General features: G+C 41.7%; 1 protein-coding gene across 1 annotated transcript in view; it reads left to right on the forward strand.

The window, feature by feature from the left end:
- haus6 (HAUS augmin-like complex, subunit 6) overlaps positions 1–16,791 on the forward strand; it is a 47,853-nt gene that overhangs the window by 3,598 nt on the left and 27,464 nt on the right. The window contains exons 2-6 of the mRNA XM_069924089.1: positions 1,082–1,177; positions 1,963–2,155; positions 3,229–3,361; positions 4,700–4,844; positions 7,212–7,259. Of these exons, the coding sequence (XP_069780190.1) occupies positions 1,082–1,177; positions 1,963–2,155; positions 3,229–3,361; positions 4,700–4,844; positions 7,212–7,259 (615 nt within the window). The remainder of the gene's footprint in view (positions 1–1,081; positions 1,178–1,962; positions 2,156–3,228; positions 3,362–4,699; positions 4,845–7,211; positions 7,260–16,791) is intronic.

The raw sequence follows: 16,791 nt of genomic DNA on the forward strand, positions 1-16,791 counted from the left end.
GGCCAGGCAACAGTCTGTAGAGGAACAAGTGACCTCCCAGTCTGGTACATTGTGGATTGTGGAGGATTACATAACCTCCCTGGCTGAAACTGATTCTGAAGTTGCATCACCTGCCGTTCAAGGTTGGACCCAAGCCACCCATTAATGCACACCTTACCGCTGGCTCATTTAAATGGTTCATTGTCATCTTTGGCCAGATGCCCAGCTCAGGACTGTATAAACATCAATGCATGCAACATTTCTTTCTCTCTGCCTCTTGGTCCAAGTCCCGGACATTGCTCCATGCCAGGTTACTACTATGAACATTGCTGGAGGAGTCATGTAAAGTATGCACTACACCGAGTTGAGCCATAGTACTGCAATAGGTCGGAGCTTGAAAGTCCCTGATTGTGAAGTGTGTACACGTTCAGGAAAGTGTGGTAGGGTAAGCAGCCACTGGTATTGGAGTCCCTGTACCTGATGTTCCTGCTTGCACTGTTATAGTTTGGTCTGTACTGTGTAGAATAGGGGTTCCCAACCTGGGGTACTTGTTCCCCCCCAGTGGTACATTTGCACTTTTCAGGGGTACATTGGGTCTGAGAGAATAACCACTACTGACTGTACAATACATAGTGTTGTAATCTGCAGTCAGATTACACAATGTCGTGTTTTTTTTTATCCTTAATTTTTAAGGGTACACGGGAACCAATAAAAATGCCCAAGAGGAACAAAAAGGTTGGAAATCCCTGGTGTAGAAGATAGGCAGAGACTGGTATTGGAGTCCAACCTGGGTCCAATGTGAATGTCTATATATTTATTTGGTAGAAATGTATGGTTTTCCATCTTCCCCTGTTCGTCTCCTTTGTGTTCAGAAAAGACACCTTTTGAATGTAATGCTTATGTCCAGACTCATCTCTGTGAACCCTCCAAACCTAATATTATCCCAAACCCAACTGTGCTTCCACTTGAAGCTGCACTATCTAACCCCAGAACTATACTGATACTATGGAGATTTCAAAGAGGTTGTCAAAAATCTGAGGCACTTTTACTTGGCTTTAATATCAGTTCCACTGAAAATTTATCTGCTTATTTCTTCAAACAGGGATATGTTTGACAAGCCAAATGTGGAAGCCTTCCAAACTGTTGTACACTATTTATTCTTGCAATTGGATCAAACTCGTGCAAATTTTGTCTTCAGGTAAGTTGGGCACTTTAATTTGTATTAGGTTGTATTATTTATTAAGCTATGTTTTAAAATAAAGATGAGAATAATTGGGTTAATATATAATGGGTAGCTTTCTGTCTGAATTCCTTGAGGCAAACAGTAATTGATTATGGTTTAATTCAGGTTGTAGGGCTGAGATGCTTTTCATGCACTGGATGCAATTTTGAACTGTTATTTTGCAAGTAGATGAAGGGAGATATAAAATATACTCTACTTGTTTAATGGATTTGTTAAAAGTTCACAAAATTTTCTTGACAGAATCATGGTTCACAAAATTCAGATTTAACATCATAGAATTATACTGCATGGAACAGGCCTCTTCAGCCCAACTTGTCCATGCTGAATAATCGCTTTCTGAGCTAGTTCTGTTTACATGCATGTAGTCAATATCCTTCTAATTGCTTTCAATATGTATATTGATCCAAAAGTCCTTAAAACAACCTAATTGTGCCCACTGCTATAGCTTTCTCTGGCAACTTGCTCTGGATATGGGCTACCCGCTGAGTGAAAATGTTTTTGGTTGACAGTCATGCATAATTTACTACTTCCTCTCCAATCTTTGCTCTTGTCCATTGAATTTCAAGTTTTTTTTTAAATTAGTGCAAATATCAACATGTTTTTCCTTCCCTAAATAATGCCAGAACTGATTGTTTTAACTGTAATTTCCAGAGCTTGGTGATAATTAGAAATTCTGTGTTTTTAATTAAATCTGGTTTAACAATGATCTATCTAAAACACATTTGTTTTATTTCCTCAAGGGATTGTTGGCCTATTTATGATAAGAAAGGAGCTGCTTGCTTCAGAAAATGGATGAAGAAAATTGCTGTATGTAAATCTGGTTTAACAATGATCTATCTAAAACACATTTGTTTTATTTCCTCAAGGGATTGTTGGCCTATTTATGATAAGAAAGGAGCTGCTTGCTTCAGAAAATGGATGAAGAAAATTGCTGTATGTAAATAAGTAATATTTATGGAGTACATTTAATGTGATTTAATGGAATTGGGTGCTATTGTTGGATATCAAGATGCTAGAAACATTATGACTGGTTAGGGCTGGATTCAGGTATCATTTCCAAATGTCTTTAGGTTATTAATTTTTTTTCCAGCTTAATATTGAGAAGACATTACTTACACTTCTGACAAAATTCATTCCCCAGTCCGGTTCTTCCCCTTGCTCTGGCAATTGTCTGAACTAAACCAGATTGTTTGAAGTTTTAATCTTCAGGACATTATTGAGACCATGCATTTCTATCTAATGTAATCTGATTTCCACTACCATGCCTCAGCTCTTTTGCTGCTGATGCACCATTATTCTGCTGTCCTTGGCACACAAAGCTCTGCCCACATCCCAACTCTTACCCAGTCCCATTTTGGCCAGTGCCACTCTGTGTGCTAGCCCTTGTTAATTCCAGCAGTGTTTAGCTACTGAGATCAAGATTGGAGGTCCCTCTTTAAAAGCTGAGATTTTGGTGTAGGTAGTGGTAGTTAAATGTATTTGTCACCATAATGATGGAGGTGGCAGAGCATAATCTTCTGTTCTGCATTGGAAGATGAGCCTGTAATTTTCCTGGAAAAATGGAAGAGAGAAGGCAAATGGTCATGAAATTGTGTAAAGGTGATTAGAAGACTGACACATTAAAGTGGTGTGGAAGGTGATATTTGTGCAGTGGAGAAACTGCAAAAATGCAATCTTTCTCCTTGACAATGGACTATTGTTTGGAAGGTAACAACTTGTAAACAAATGTACCTGATTGGGCATGTTGCAGTCTTTTACGGGTGTGAGGCAAGGGAGGCATGGTGGTGAAAGCTTATATAGTCTTAGTATATTCAATATGTTTTGCAGGGCAGGATTGGATAATATATTAAATATTGAAGAAAATCATTGATGTTTTTGTGATGGATGTTTTATTTCATTTCACGAAGGTGCTGTTTAAAATTCAGCTGTAGATTTATTAAATTTGCAACTCGAACCCATTAAACAAGTGTTATTTTAAAGCTTTGTTATTTTTCCCACTTTTAAAGGATGAAGTTGGAAATAGTTTTCCCCAAGTTGTGGCTTCTTTATTTCTTTCTCCTGGAGGCCCCAAATTTATTAATCTTGTGTATGCTTTTGCAAGATATGTTCTCACACACAAATTAAATAAACAACTTGAAGGTAAGTGATTATTTGTTGGGCTAAATAAATCATCTTTAGAATGTTTTTAATATTTAAAACTTTCTATTAATCAATTTTTGCAACTTTCTGACTCTTGAATGGAGAGTTTTTTGTGAAGCATTTATTGATATACTTTGGAGAAAAAAATTACCGTAGACCGTCAAGACATACAAAAAACTGCAGGGACTTGAACTTTGAGCAAATACTGAAATGCTGGAGGAACTCTGGGTCAGGCAGCATCCTTGGGCTGAAATGGGCAGTCAACATTTCAGGTTGGGAGCTTCTTTCAAGACTGAAGTAAGAAGGGGTAAGATATAATTGAAGGGGGAAAAGAAGCTCGGTATTGTCAAGAGGTGACAGGGTATTGGACAGATGGTGGGAGAGTTGGAGAAATGGGTTGAGGGAGAGCCTCTCCAGCATTTCACAGATTGACAGCCAACCCATTTAACAATATTTACTGGAATTTGTGGTGTTCAAAGAACATGTCTCATGTGTGCTTATTGTACCTCTTGTGTAACACTAGTTAGTAATGGTTTATGACTTTATGTGGATGTCATAGACTAGGTTCTGTATTACTCTTTGGGTATTTTGGAGTCTTTATTTCAAAAGCCACTTTTCAGTCAGGGATTTTAAGGATTGTAATTTGGCTTACCTTTGTTTCCCAATGTGGTTCTCTATTGTATATTGGACTCATTGGAAAATTAACCTGACTTTAGTTAGGCTTCTGAAAATATTCTATCAATGACAGCATAATTTGATAGCTTTCTGTGATACTCTGTTTCTATGCTCTCAACTTTCATGAACCTGCTGAATGTAGTTGTGCACAGGTACTGGCTCATTCATTTACCAGCAGCAATCGGCTATTGAGTCGTGCAGAATATTTAGAGTTTGTTCTGCGATCATCCTTTTGAAGTAGAGTTCACACAGGAGAGTGGGTATATGAAATGATCTGCCAAAGGAAGTTGTAAAGGCAGGTACTGTGACTCTTAAGAAGGTTGGTCACACTCCTTTCCCAAGCCAAAAGGTCCAGTGAAATTTTGTAACATAGCAACGATAGATGTAGAAAAGGGGCACATGATTATGGGTTGAATTTGCATCTCTTGAGTATGAACATGTTTGGAATTTTCCAATTCATTTAAAAATCTTAACTTTAATTATGAAATTAGGGCTTTCAATAAAAAGATTCTGCAAGTGGTCCTTAAAGTAACTATTTAGGCACAGTTCTAAAAATTCAGGGGTGTGATAGAGTTGGGTTTTATTCTGATCTTGTTAAGAGGCAAAATTCTCAAGTTGGGCTTCTTACTTCCATGTTCTTGGTGCATTATTTTTCCCCAAAAGAGAGCAACTGGTGCCACAGAACAGTGAGAAGAAGATCCCAAGACCTTCACTTATCAGCAATGGAATGTTGTATTGCACGAAACCAGCTTTTAGAAGGAATTCAGAAAGAAGCTTTTCTCATTGATGAATACAAAAGAAGAGAAGCGTGAGTATATTTGGATTTTTTTAAATATAATTTAGTGTTTATTAATGTAAAGAATGAACCAGGATTCCATCTAACCTCTAGAGGATTTTTTTCCAGTGTAGACGTGATCCGTCCATCTAACTTGTAGTGCTCGTATGCACTGCAACTGATACTTTTGGCAAAAAGATAAAAGGTGACTGCAGCCCAGTCTATCACTATTCTTTGAATGGGAACCAACAGGATAGTAAAGAGGTAGAAAGGTTATAATGACAAGTGAAGCCAACTTCCAGTTGAGTTTTGCTATTTTCCTTTAGGGTATGAATAAGGATTTAATGCCACCTTCGTATACAATCAGATCTACAAGATAATTTCCATCCATGTGGTACAACACTTGTTCTAAACTTTATTTTCAAGTCCATTTTATTATATTCTATGGTGTACCAGAGCCATAATTCCAGCACTTGGTCCATAGCCATCTGTGTCTTAGTGATTCAAGTGCTTCTCTTCTGCCTTTTATTGTTTTGACAATAACACTGGACCACTGGTAGTACATTCAGATTGCAACCATGATTAGCTCCCTTCTAACCTTCTTACACCTCACCTTAAACCCATGTCCTTTACGTAAAACAAAAGAAATTGTGCTTTTGTGGCATTTTGCGGTAGTCACTTCACTTAAAGCCTCACACATCTTCGTGACGTGAGGAAACTGGAGCACCCAGACAAACTGCGTGTAGTCGTGGGGAGAATATGCAAATTCCACATAAATGGAACAGGATGTCTGGATTGCTGGAGCTCTACTAGCTGTGATATTGTGATGCCCAATAGCCTGAATATTGTCTGATCTCAGAAACTCAGCAAGCTCAGCACAAGTCAGTACGTGGAGAGGAAACCACTTAGGAACACGATGTTGTAGGTTTCTGTGAGGGATGCTGGACAAAGTGGTGACTCTGTCTGCCTTAGCATAGAAAAAAGTTAAAGGAATTCATGTTGCACTCTTAATGTAACATTATGTGACAATAATGGAACCTTTACCTATAATACAGTTAAGTACCCAATTAAAAGACATTCAAGGATAACATCAATTGGAGTTGGAATGTCACAATGTACACAATGAGGAGGAGGAGGAGGAGGCATTTATTTATTTTAGACAGAATTTCAGGAAAGACTAAAGCAGTCAATCTAAATGACGACAATGAAAGCTGTATAAATTTTTCATAAGGGAGAAGGTTACTAAAATGAGAGTTACATCGTTATTGAAGGTATGGATGGGTGCAGGTACAGTATACTATTGGACCGCAGTCAGTTCTAGTCTTGATCTGATGCTGCAAGTTTGAAGAATTTAAATTCTGAAAATGTGTTTGGGGGAAAAACTAGCTTCAGTAACAACCGTTATTACGAGTTGGCTTTCTTCTGGTTCATTAATACACCTGAGGGAAGGAAATTTACAGTTGACACTTCCCACCCAGTTTGACCTATGCAGGAGTCCCCAGATTATTTAAGGTTTCTGTCCATGCGAACTGTCCATAAATGGAATTTTTCACAAGGTGGGGAAAAAAATTAATAATGAAAAATTATGAAGTGAGGAAGGTCACCGTAGGTGAACTGTTACCAGAAAGTGAGCTGATGAATGTTTAATTGCAGCCTGGTTGCATGATAGCAGAAGGGAGGGGCAAAAGGAGCTGATCAGGAAGGATATCAACAGTTTAATAAAGTGTGTGCAGAACCACGTGGCCCAGGCTCTGGAACGCTTGATCTTGCCTGAAGGAGAGCGTTTGAAAAAAGGTATATTTTTATAGGTGATGTCTGCATTGTTTCTTGGCGAAGAGAACTATACCTGAGAGCAGAGTCTGAGAGAATGCACAGAAGTCAGATTTTCATAAGGTCTTCTGTAACTGTCCACAACTCCAGACCCATCTGGTGATTGGGTTCCAGCTTCACCTTTAGTTAGGGACAATCCGAGTTTGGACATCAAATGCTGGTGTTGGCAGTGGCATCAATACCCCATGATTAGATAAACAAAAGTACTACAAAAATCTACATATTGTGAAAATATTTAATGTGGTGGAGTTGCTGAAGACTTTTCACCGATGAGGCCAAAAAATTTGTCCTGCAGATTTTTAATCTTCATTCCTCACGCAATCCTCACAATAATCTCCCGAATATGATCTTTACTTCCTGGTCACCTTTTCCTTAATAAAAATACTTCTTAAAATTCATTATTTTGATTGTTTTGCCATTTATTTATGGGTTCTCCTCTCTGTTTTTAGGTTTGTTATAATGTATTTTTCTTTTCAGTAGGACAAGTTTGCAAATTAATTTGGCTTAACTAGATTATTTTTGATAAGTGTTTTAATGTGAATCTTTATTTTTATTTGTATTTCCCTTCAGATTATTGGTTAATGAAAATCAAGCCTTGAAGAAGCAGCCTAACGAAAAGTAAGATCCAATTTGTTCTTTTTCGGTGATAATAACATTTATGATGGATGATGTAAGGAACAAAAGGCATTGCCAGGACACTGAGAAAATATTGTTTGTTTCATCTGAACCTCTAAATTTTACTGTCCATCTTGTTGTAATTTTGTTGCTGCTGCCTTGGGAATTTTCTGATGTCCAAACTGGATCTGAATGATTAGAGAAGAAAACAGGCCATCGCGAAGATTGATCAGGCCTCGTAAATGAGATTTTTTTTTTTGAGGAGATAACTGATAATGATTGATAAACATAGAATTATAGATGTGGTTTAAGCTCACACCAAGACACAAGAGCAACTTGTCCGTGAACTACTCTTTGCAGACGATGCCGCTTTAGTTGCCCATTCAGAGCCAGCTCTTCGGCGCTTGACGTCCTGTTTTGGGGAAACTGCCAAAATGTTTGGCCTGGAAGTCAGCCTGAAGAAAACTGAGGTCCTCCATCAGCCAGCTCCCCGCCATGACTACCAGCCCCCCCACATCTCCATCGGGCACACAAAACTCAAAACGGTCAACCAGTTTACCTATCTCGGCTGCACCATTTCATCAGATGCAAGGATCGACAACGAGATAGACAACAGACTCGCCAAGGCAAATAGCGCCTTTGGAAGACTACACAAAAGAGTCTGGAAAAACAACCAACTGAAAAACCTCACAAAGATAAGCGTATACAGAGCCGTTGTCATACCCACACTCCTGTTCGGCTCCGAATCATGGGTCCTACTGGCATCACCTACAGCTCCTAGAACGCTTCCACCAGCATTGTCTCCGCTCCATCCTCAACATTCATTGGAGCGACTTCATCCCTAACATCGAAGTACTCGAGATGGCAGAGGCCGACAGCATCGAATCCACGCTGTTGAAGATCCAACTGCGCTGGGTGGGTCACGTCTCCAGAATGGAGGACCGTCGCCTTCCCAAGATCGTGTTATATGGCGAGCTCTCCACTGGCCATCGTGTCAGAGGTGCACCAAAGAAGAGGTACAAGGACTGCATAAAGAAATCTCTTGGTGCCTGCCACATTGAGCACCGCCAGTGGGCTGATATCGCCTCAAACCATGCATCTTGGCGCCTCACAGTTCGGCGGGCAGCAACCTCCTTTGAAGAAGACCGCAGAGCCCAACTCACTGACAAAAGACAAAGGAGGAAAAACCCACACCCAACCCCAACCAACAAATTTTCCCCTGCAACCGTGTCTGCCTGTCCCGCATCAGACTTGTCAGCCACAAACTAGCCTGCAGCTGACGTGGACATTTACTCCTCCATAAATCTTCGTCCGCGAAGCCAAGCCAAAGAGAAGAGAATAAGGCTTTTGATGTGATAGGTTGGTCCAAGAAGTAAAGGCATTTGGGATCTGAGGTGTGTTGCAAAACTGGATCCTTTAAACAGTGCAAGTTTTTCCTAAGTGGGGTGGGTATATGGAACAAGCTGCGAGAGGAAGTGGGAGAAAGGCAGGCAATTGGGATTAGGTCAAGAAGGCAATTTGGGCATGGGTGAGTGGAGCCAAAGAGATACCCATGCTGTAAAATAGGAGGCAGAGGTTTGTTGTTGGGGGTTTGTACAGAGACCATTGTAATATAAATTACTTGGCTGACACTAAGTGGTATTATTTTACAGATGAGACAAATATTGTTGTACATGGTATAAAGAGTTGTCACAGGATAGAGGTCACCTGGAAAATGGGTTAGATGGAATTTATTCTAGACCAGTATGAGATAATGCACTTTTGGAGGTCAAATTCTGTTAGGACATAGATTAAATTGCTGGGATCTGAGTAATGTTGATTTACAGTGTGCCCTTTGGGTGCAAGTCCATTGCTCCCTGAAAGTGGCATTACATGTGAGTGGGGTTCTGAAGAAGGCATTAATTCTGCTTGCCCTCACAGGCCAAAAACACTAAGTATAAGAGTTGGGATGTTATATTGCGACTGTACAAAACATTGGGTAAATTATCTTGTATTGGGTGTGTTTCTGGTTGCTACACTACTGGAAGGATGTGGTAGAAATGGACAGTTCAGAAAAATTCACCTGTGAGTTGCCCAGAATTGTGGGGGAGTGGGGGCTGTTGATGTAAGGAGAGATCAGATAGGGTGGTTTATCCCCACTGGAACATTGGAGGCTAAGGGATAACCTTTGTAAAGGCTTGAAAAATGAGTAGCATCTTTTTCCCATGAAGGAATTGAAGAAAAGGATTCCGATTTGAGGCAAGATTGAAGAAGGATAGAGACCTGCTGGGTATATTTTTTTCTGCAGAGGGTGGTGAATACCTGGCAGGAGATGGTAGAGGAAGATGTAATTACAGTATTTAAAGGATGGGTACTTGGATAGAAAAGACTTGGGGATATGAGCCTAAAAAAAATATGGCTTGGGTTCATGCTTGAAATGATATTGGTGCCAAATGTGACATTGTAACGTTTGCACTATGCGAAAGTGGAGACGAACGACACGCACACCAAAGCCTTGGAAAACGAGACTGCTTCATTGCTCTGGCTGACATGTTTATATGGGCCCCTGGTGCTGGTGTCAGGGCCCCACGTCATCAGAGTGCTGAGCTCAGATTGACTGGCGTTTCCGCCAGAGATCCCCCATCTTCCCGCAGTGAGAAAGTCACCTGGGACGTTGATCAGTGTCAGACCCCCCCAGGTTCGCACTGTTGCCACGTTCATTGGCCATTTTGTACGCTGGTCTGTGTTTCCATGCGCAGGCTGCTACATGACCTCTCTCCTCGAAAACCTGTCACTTCCACGCAGCCAGGGACAATGGGGTGGGGACTGCTGGTAGAAATGTCGCACAGCAGTGTCAGATTACTGGGCTGACCAGGATGTCCTCCACCCTGAGACTGATGTCCTGTAAGCGGGCATCTCTAGCTCCTGTTGTTGCGTATTGGCGAGGGCCACATAATCGACCCCTTGGATGTGTATTGATTCAATCGTGGGGTGGGACAGAATGTCGGCTACCACATTGTTTTTCCCTGCGATATGCTGAATGTCCATGATAAGTTTGGACATGTAGGACCAGTGTTTCTGTTGTCGAGCTGACCACTGGTGTGATACTTTATGGAAGGCAAAAGTCAGTGGCTTGTGGTCAGTGAACATCCTTAATTGCTGGCCTTCCAAAAAATAACGGAAATGTCTTACTGCCAAGTTCAGCGCTAACAGCTCCTGGTCAAAAGCACTGTATTTGAGTTCTGGGGGGTGGAAAAAGGCCAGGAGTTGCCACTGGCCCTTGATGAGTTGTTCTAGCACGTCCCCACTGCTGTGCTAGAGATTTCGACTGTTAGAGCAGTAGATGTCTCTGGTCTAGGGTGGACCAGGAGGGTGGCGTTGGCCAGTGCATCTTTGGCAATCTAAACTCCCTGGAGGACTCCTCGTCACAAGCAATGTCTTTTGCCTTGCCAGTCATCAGTGCAAAGGGGGAGCATGTGAGGCATGCTGCTACCAGTAATAACCTGTGGTAAAAAATTATCATACTGGCGAATTCCTGTAGCCCTTTTACCATGCATAGCTTAGCGAAATGCTGGACCGCCTCAACCTTCATGGGGAGGGGTGTAGCCCTGTGCCCCAGGAAATCGGTGGTGTCCAGACCAAACTGGTACTTGGGTTGATGGTCAGCCCGAACTCACTCAGATGGGTGCATCGTCACCTCAGGTGGGCAGCATGGTCCCTGCAACTGGCAATGAGGATATTGTTCAAATAGATGAATGCAAATGAGATGTCCCAGCCCACTGTCCATCAGCCACTGAAAAGTTTGTGCCGCGATCTTTAGACTGAAGGGCATGCGGAGAAATTCAATCCAAAGGGGTTATGATTGCAGTCTTGGGGACATCCTGGGGGGGGGTGAACTTGGATTTGGTATTACCCCTGGATGAAGTCCACTTTGGTGAACACTCTTGCCCCGTGCAGGTTGGTGGCAAAGTTTTGGATGTGGGGCACGGGATATCTGTTGGGCATGGTGGCCTCGTTAAGGTGGCAGTAGTCACTGCATGGTTTCCAAGCCCCTGCTGATTTGGGCACCATGTTGAGGGGAGAGGCTCAGGGATTGTTGGAGCATCGCACAATCCCAAATTACATATTTTTGAACTTCTCCTTCGCCAGGCTGAGCATTTTGAGAGAAAGGCAGTGTGCCCTGGTGTGGAGTTGGGGGGCCCCTCAGTCAGTACATGGTGCCTTACCCCTTGCTTTGGCTTGGCAGTGGAGAACTGTGATGCCACTATCAAGGGCAACTCTGCCAGGATGCGGGCGAATTCATTTTCTGAGTGTGTTATAGAGTCCAAGAAGTGGCCGGGTAGCTTGGCTTCCCCCAGAGGCTGAGTTTGAAAGGTTTTGGTATGCACCAAATGCAAGTAGTGGGCCAGAAGAAAGTTTTCCCCAGGAGCGGTTGCCCCACTGTCAAGAGGGTGAAGGTCCATGTAAAGAGGCTGTTGCCGAAACGAAGGGGAATGGCGCAGGTCCCGAAAGTTCAAATGCAGGAGCTGTTGGCTGCCCTCCGAGCTGGGCCTTGCTTGCTGTTTTGGGTGTTGAGATCTGTGGGGGGTGGGGGTGTAGGATGCTTATCTTGTAACCCATTTCAACCAGGAAACACCTGCCCGACAGTGAGTCCCAGACGTAGGAGGCTATCGTGTTGGACATCTGCCGCAGCCGTCAACAATGGTTGGCCAGGGTGTTTCCTGAAAAGCTGCAGCATTGAAGGGCCTCTGCACCCCATCGCTGATGGTAGTAGCATAGCTGTCACTTCCCTCTCTGCTGGCCTTGATTTCACCGGGAGTTGTTCGAGAGGCTTTCTGATGTGGTCTATGATGGCGCTGGTGTCCTTTGCTCTCTAGAGCATGTCTACCTGAGCGGTGACCCTCCGAGGGTTGCTGAAGTTCTTGTCTATGAGCAAGAGCTGTATATCCTCGGGCAGCTGCTCAAGAAGGATCTGCTCAAAGAGCAGACAAGCCTTGGGCCCTTGGTTAAAGCAAGCACCTTGTTCATTAGGGCAGATGGGACCCTGTACCCAGACCGTCCATATGCAGTAATCAGGCGGTGTGGGTTAGTAGCTCTTTGAGGGCCGCTTATTTGCCTTGCTCTGGTGGCTGCTGTAGGAAATCAACGACCCTTGCTGCTGTGCCCTGATCGAGGGCACTCACTGTGTAGAAATAATGGGTGTCGTCGGCCTGCTCAAACCACAAGTGTGGCTGCGACTCCAAAACATTGGAAGGCTGAGAAAGACCACATGGATGGTTGCTAGCTCCACTTGATCCATCTTGTCAGGGTCACTAATGTAGCATGAGCGTGGAGAGGAATGGCATGCATACCAAAGCCTTGGAAAACGAGACTGTTTTATTGCTCTAGCCATCGTGCTTATAAGGGCCTCTGGTGCTGACGTCAGGGCCCTGCATCATTCCCTCAAGAGTTCACCCATTTTCTCGCCATGCGGAGGTCATCTGGGATGACAGCCAGTGTCACCCCAGGTCTGTACGATTGCCACATTCGTCAACCATTTTGCGCATGACTCCATGCGCGGGCCGCTACAACATAAACTTTGGTTAATGTGCAAAACTTCAACTATGGATATTATTTTGCGGTGAAGGTTATTTTGTAACCTCTAGAAAATGGGAGAGTCGGTTGCAATTCCTGTTGTGAAATTTTACTATTTATACAGAAATAGTTAACTTGTTTTCTCCATTTGTTTTTGTCATCCCATTCAAAGTTGCTCTTGAGAAGCCATTCTCAGCTTCTTTCGGCTGTGGCCCCCTTAGGACTCTGCTCAGTTTATGGGGTCTCCTTTCCTGTGAAGCAATCATGTTTAGTTGGTTTCTTCTGTATTTCTCCTACCAACTACAAAAAAAAGCCATTTTTAAAAAATTGCTACATTAAGTGAAAAGAAAACAAGACTTTTACTCTGAGCGTAACAACTGTGGTTTGTAATTCGAGAACAAATGGACAAATAGAAAATAATCATTGAGTATGTAGGAAAGAAGAAAACATGAGCATGCATGTTACAAAAATATTGAAAGATTCTTGGAATGCAATGATTTGTAGACGATAAGTCATTTGGGAATGTTAAGCCTAAACTCAAGGATGTGATAACTTAACAAAGATATCTTTAAAAATAATTCTTATAACATAAAAATATTGAACTTGATGTTCCTGTGCAATATTTTGATGTCAGGTTCCAAATTGATAGAGTGAAAGGTCACCTTTTGTGGTATTTTGTCAAGGAAACTGATCTTTCTGAATCCACATTCAACAAAGTATTGAGGGAAAGGTCACGAAAAATATTTTGGCCTTTTTTTCCATAGTTTTGTAAATCTATTTGACTTTAACACAAAAATCTTTGTTAAATTGAAGTTCAATTATATAACTCTGAAGATCAATCAACCTCTCTTGAATTTCTGTGTCCACATCAGTGGATTCTTCCTCAAATGGATCTAATATCCAATACAGGATATTGAGTTTTAACAGGTCATTAAATCTTTCCTGCAGATTTGTGTGTATTTGCTTTAGGTGCTTCACATGACAGTAATGTCATCGTCCTTTAGTGCCTCTGCGTTTGTGTTCCGATTTGGAAATTGTAAGAATTCCTGATACTGGAGCAATGCAATTCAGACTTTGAGCTTTTTAAGGAAAGAAACAATGGCTTCCTTACAATCAATGAGGTTATTCTCTTCATCCTGTAAGGAAGGTCTTGTTCAATAAATTGAGTTTGTCAAAGAAGTCTGCCAGATAAAATGTGTTTTGCATGGTGTTTTTCTCCATGCTCATTATGAGAAAGAAACAATGGTGTCCCCGAGTGCAACAAAATGATGAAGACTCTTTCCTTTGGACAGCCATGTCATCTCAGTATACAGCAGCACTGTCTGGAAATGTTTGTCATTTTCTTCACACAGCTGTGGGAATAGACAGTCTTGAAGGGAATGTGATTTATAGATTTTATAAATTTTAGTCTTGTGAATTCAATACCATTATTCCCTCTGTGCTGGTCAAGAAGCTACAAATTCTAGGCCTCCGTACCCCGCCCCCCTCCCCCCCCGCCACTGGATCCTTGACTTTCTGGTTAGAAGACCACAGTCAGTACAAATTGAAAACAACATCGTCTCCTCACTGATCATTAACACAGGCACACCCCAAGGATGCATGCTTAGAACTCTGTTCTACTCATTATACATGTGTGGCTAGGCACCATTCCAATGCCACCTACAAGTTTGTCGATGACACCAAGTTGTCGGCCGAATCACCGACAGCAGAGGGAGATGGATCAGCTCATTGAATGGTGTAATGACAAAAAACTTGCACTCAATGTCAGCAAAACCAAGGAGACGATGGGGGAAAATGAAAATGGAGAAAAGAAAAGTGGAGAGGGTCAAGAACTTCAAATTTCTAGGCGTCAACTATCTCAGAGAATCTTTCCTGGAGCCTCCATGTCAATGCAATCACAAAAAAGGTTTGCCAGCGGCTTTACTTTGTGAGGTGTCTGAGGAGATTTGGTATGTCACTGAAGACTCTCGTAAACTTCAACAGGTGTACCGTGGAGAACATTCTCACTGGTTGCATCACTTCCTAGTATGGAGGTGCCACCTCTCAGGCCAAGAATAAACTCCAGAGGGTTGTTAAACTCCGCCTGTGACATCACAGGCACCAGACTTCACTCCATCGAGGACCTCGACAAGAGGCACTGTCTTAAAAAAGTAGCATCTATCCTCAAGGACCCCCACCACCCAGGCCACACCCTCTTCCTTCTGCTACTATTGGGGAAAAGTTACAGGAGCCTAAAGACGAGCACTCAACAACACGAGGACAGCTTCTTCCCCACTGCCATCAGATTCCTGAATGGGCCAAAGACATGGCCTTACATTTTGTGCCTCATTATTGCTGTTATTACTTTATTTCTTATTCATGGCCATAAATTCTGATTCACTTGAAAGCTGAGCATTTAAGCATCAGCCAAGTTTTTAGTAACTAAGTTCTCCCTTTGAATGATGCAATGAATAGTAAAGGCTGAAGGTATAACATTTTTCAGTCATGCAATGAACCCTCTGTATTGTTCAACTATTGAACTGGTGCTATTATTTGCACAGGCAACCATGTTCTCGAATGAAATAATGTTCTCATTTATGTAATTCTTCTTGGAAAATAGTCAATCCCTTATGGTATATGTTTTAATCCTTGTGGCAAACAACATTTCTTCCATCTGCTCATTTCCATTCCAGAATTTGGCATGAGCAAGAAGAGCGCTGTTCACTTGCAGAGTGGATTTGTTTAATTGCAAAGAGAATTTCTTGGATTGTAATGAAATGGCTAATTGTTTTTCACTCTCCTTTGGCATCTCATCAATTCTTCTAGAAACAGTGGAATTACTCAAAGGAATTTTCCTGAATACTTTCTTTGGCTTTTAAGTTTATGATGTCAGATATTATTAGGGGCATTGACTCGGCGACATTATGAGCATTTCCACATTAGCAATCAATTCGCTTTTGTGAAACAGTGGAATTACTCAAAGGAATTTTCCTGAATACTTTCTTTGGCTTTTAAGTTTATGATGTCAGATATTATTAGGGGCATTGACTCGGCGACATTATGAGCATTTCCACATTAGCAATCAATTCGCTTTTGTGAGGCAAGAAGACCCTTTTCTCTTTGTGTTTCTCCCCAAATTATCTTGAAGGGTTTTGAAGTAATCCAAGGGTATATTTTCTCTTTATGTGAGTCCCTAAATGTTGTTTCAGCTAGGTTAGCTTCATGTTTTTGTTTGAAAATATATTCAAATAAATCAAGCACACAGGCAGAGAAGGGTTTTCCAAAGATGTAATGAAACCAGATGATAAGTATTCCACTGAATATTGCAGACACTTTTTTTTTGCTGAAGACCTCGTGGGCAAAATTATTTCTAAAAATAATAAAACTTAACTGCTACAAAATAAAAGCACTTACAAAGGTTAGCTCAAAAGTCTGCTTGAATTTATTACTCAAAGTATGGAGTAAAACAAAACTGTTTCTATGTCAGTCATACAATTATGTCAAAGCGAAGAACGCTCTGAAAACATTGTTAATTTTCTGCATTTATCTAGGTCATTCTAGGGTGTCTCCAAATGCCTTCAACCTTGAAATAATATGTTGCTTGGCAACTATGCAGCAAAGCCTAGCATCAAACTCCTTTCCTTTCCCAAAAAATATTTAATCCGTTCAGTTTCCATGTCGCCTATACAATTTGGGGGGCCCCCATATTCAAGATTTCAGTCTATGACCCCCCCCCCCCACCACCAAAACTCGGTATGGCTGTAGAGCCCCTGTTGAGAATGGTTGCATTAGGCCATTTATAAACTAGCTAAGTATTTACACTGTATACTGCTAAATATCACCTGCCCATCACAGTGGCCAGCCTGTTTCCAAATGCTAGGTTTCCTCTTTGAAGAACCTCACTTGCTTGAATATGGCACCTGAACTTCTAAAATTATAATGAGAGAAAATATTAGCGACATACATAATTATTTTTCCACACCATTTCCATTTCTGGGAGTAA

The sequence above is a fragment of the Narcine bancroftii genome, chromosome 1, assembly GCF_036971445.1.
Source record: "Narcine bancroftii isolate sNarBan1 chromosome 1, sNarBan1.hap1, whole genome shotgun sequence".
Lineage (NCBI taxonomy): Eukaryota > Metazoa > Chordata > Chondrichthyes > Torpediniformes > Narcinidae > Narcine > Narcine bancroftii.